General features: G+C 40.4%; 1 protein-coding gene across 1 annotated transcript; it reads left to right on the top strand.

Annotated features, from left to right (window-relative positions):
- Window positions 1-975: 975 nt before the first annotated feature.
- On the top strand, window positions 976-1,357 carry LOC108312973 (40S ribosomal protein S7-like; the record flags this gene model as incomplete). Its single annotated transcript, XM_037742980.1, has 1 exon — window positions 976-1,357. A coding segment is annotated over exon 1 (303 nt), but the record flags the coding sequence as incomplete, so codon positions are not given.
- Window positions 1,358-1,363: the final 6 nt, after the last annotated feature.

Raw genomic sequence — 1,363 nt, 5'->3', positions numbered from 1 at the left:
AAAAAAAAAAAAAAAAAAAAAAAAAAATAATAATAGAAATGCAAAATAAATAGAACTCAAATATGGAGCGGATGAAAAATTTACCAGGAAATAGTCTTGTTCCTGATCTTAAAGGAAAACTTTTTCATTTCTCCCATTAAGTATGATGTTATATGTGGGTTTTTCAATGTGCTTTTTTGGGTCAAGGAAGCTCCGTTCTATTCTTAATTTGAGGGGTGTTTTAATCATAAAAAGGTGAAAGATTTTTGTCAAATTTTTTTTCTATGTCTATTGAGTTGATTATATTGGTTTTGTGCTTATGTCCTTTGTTAAAGTGGTGTACTACATTGATTTCTGCATGCCCAAATAACCTTGCATTCTTTGGATATAATGCAAATTCCATTGGACTTTAGAGCTTATATCTGGAGATGATTGAAAGAGTTGATGGAGATTTGATTGTCTCCCTTTGAGGAGTGGGCAAGTGCTTTTGGTTATTTGAGAGACAATAGCCAGGCTTGCGGCCATCAGTACTGGTCATGTTAGCAATGCAAGGGCCACTTGGAATGAATTGTCCCTCATTCTGTACCAGTGTAGAAGGCCTGATGAGTACCTACGGAGAGGCTAAGCTATGCCAGAAAGAAGCCAAGAAGGAAAGGGGTCAAAGCAGAGGCCAGTGAGGACCAGACACCTCTTTCTTTCTTTCTTTCTTCTTTTTTTTTTTTTGGATACAGAGTGATATATAAGCCCTGAAATGTTATAGATGACACTTAGGGAGGAGAAATGGAGATGGGACAATGAGAAAGAAAGGGGGAAGAAACTGAAGCCCTGAGTATCCAAAAGTGAATAACTTTTGGAAATTAAAACCTGGGATGATGATAATAATTAAATTTGCCTAAAAAATTCAAAAAAGTCTAGGAAGACTAAGGTTTGAAAGCAAAGTGTAGTTCAGTTATAGACAATGAAATTACATTGCTCCTCGCGCCGTTTCCGCCTCTTCCCTTCCGCCGCCGGATTTTGACGTGCTCTCGCGAGATTTGGGTCTTTTCCTAAGTCGGCGCTCGCCAAGGAGAAAGCCATGTTCAGTTCGAGCGCCAAGATCGTGAAGCCCAATGGCGAGAAGCCAGACGAGTTCGAGTCCGGCATCTCCCAGGCTCTTCTGGAGCTGGAGATGAACTCGGACCTCAAGGCTCAGCTCAGGGAGCTGAATATTACGGCAGCCAAGGAAATTGAAGTTGGTGGTGGCCGGAAAGCTATCATAATCTTTGTTCCTGTTCCTCAACTAAAATCTTTCCAAAAAATCCAAGTCCGGCTAGTACGCGAATTGGAGAAAAAGTTCAGTGGGAAGCATGTTGTCTTTATCGCTCAGAGGAGAATTCTGCCTAAG

The sequence above is a fragment of the Cebus imitator genome, unplaced genomic scaffold (assembly GCF_001604975.1).
Source record: "Cebus imitator isolate Cc_AM_T3 unplaced genomic scaffold, Cebus_imitator-1.0 Scaffold132, whole genome shotgun sequence".
Taxonomy (NCBI): domain Eukaryota; kingdom Metazoa; phylum Chordata; class Mammalia; order Primates; family Cebidae; genus Cebus; species Cebus imitator.
This window is presented reverse-complemented; position numbering and strand designations above follow the sequence as displayed.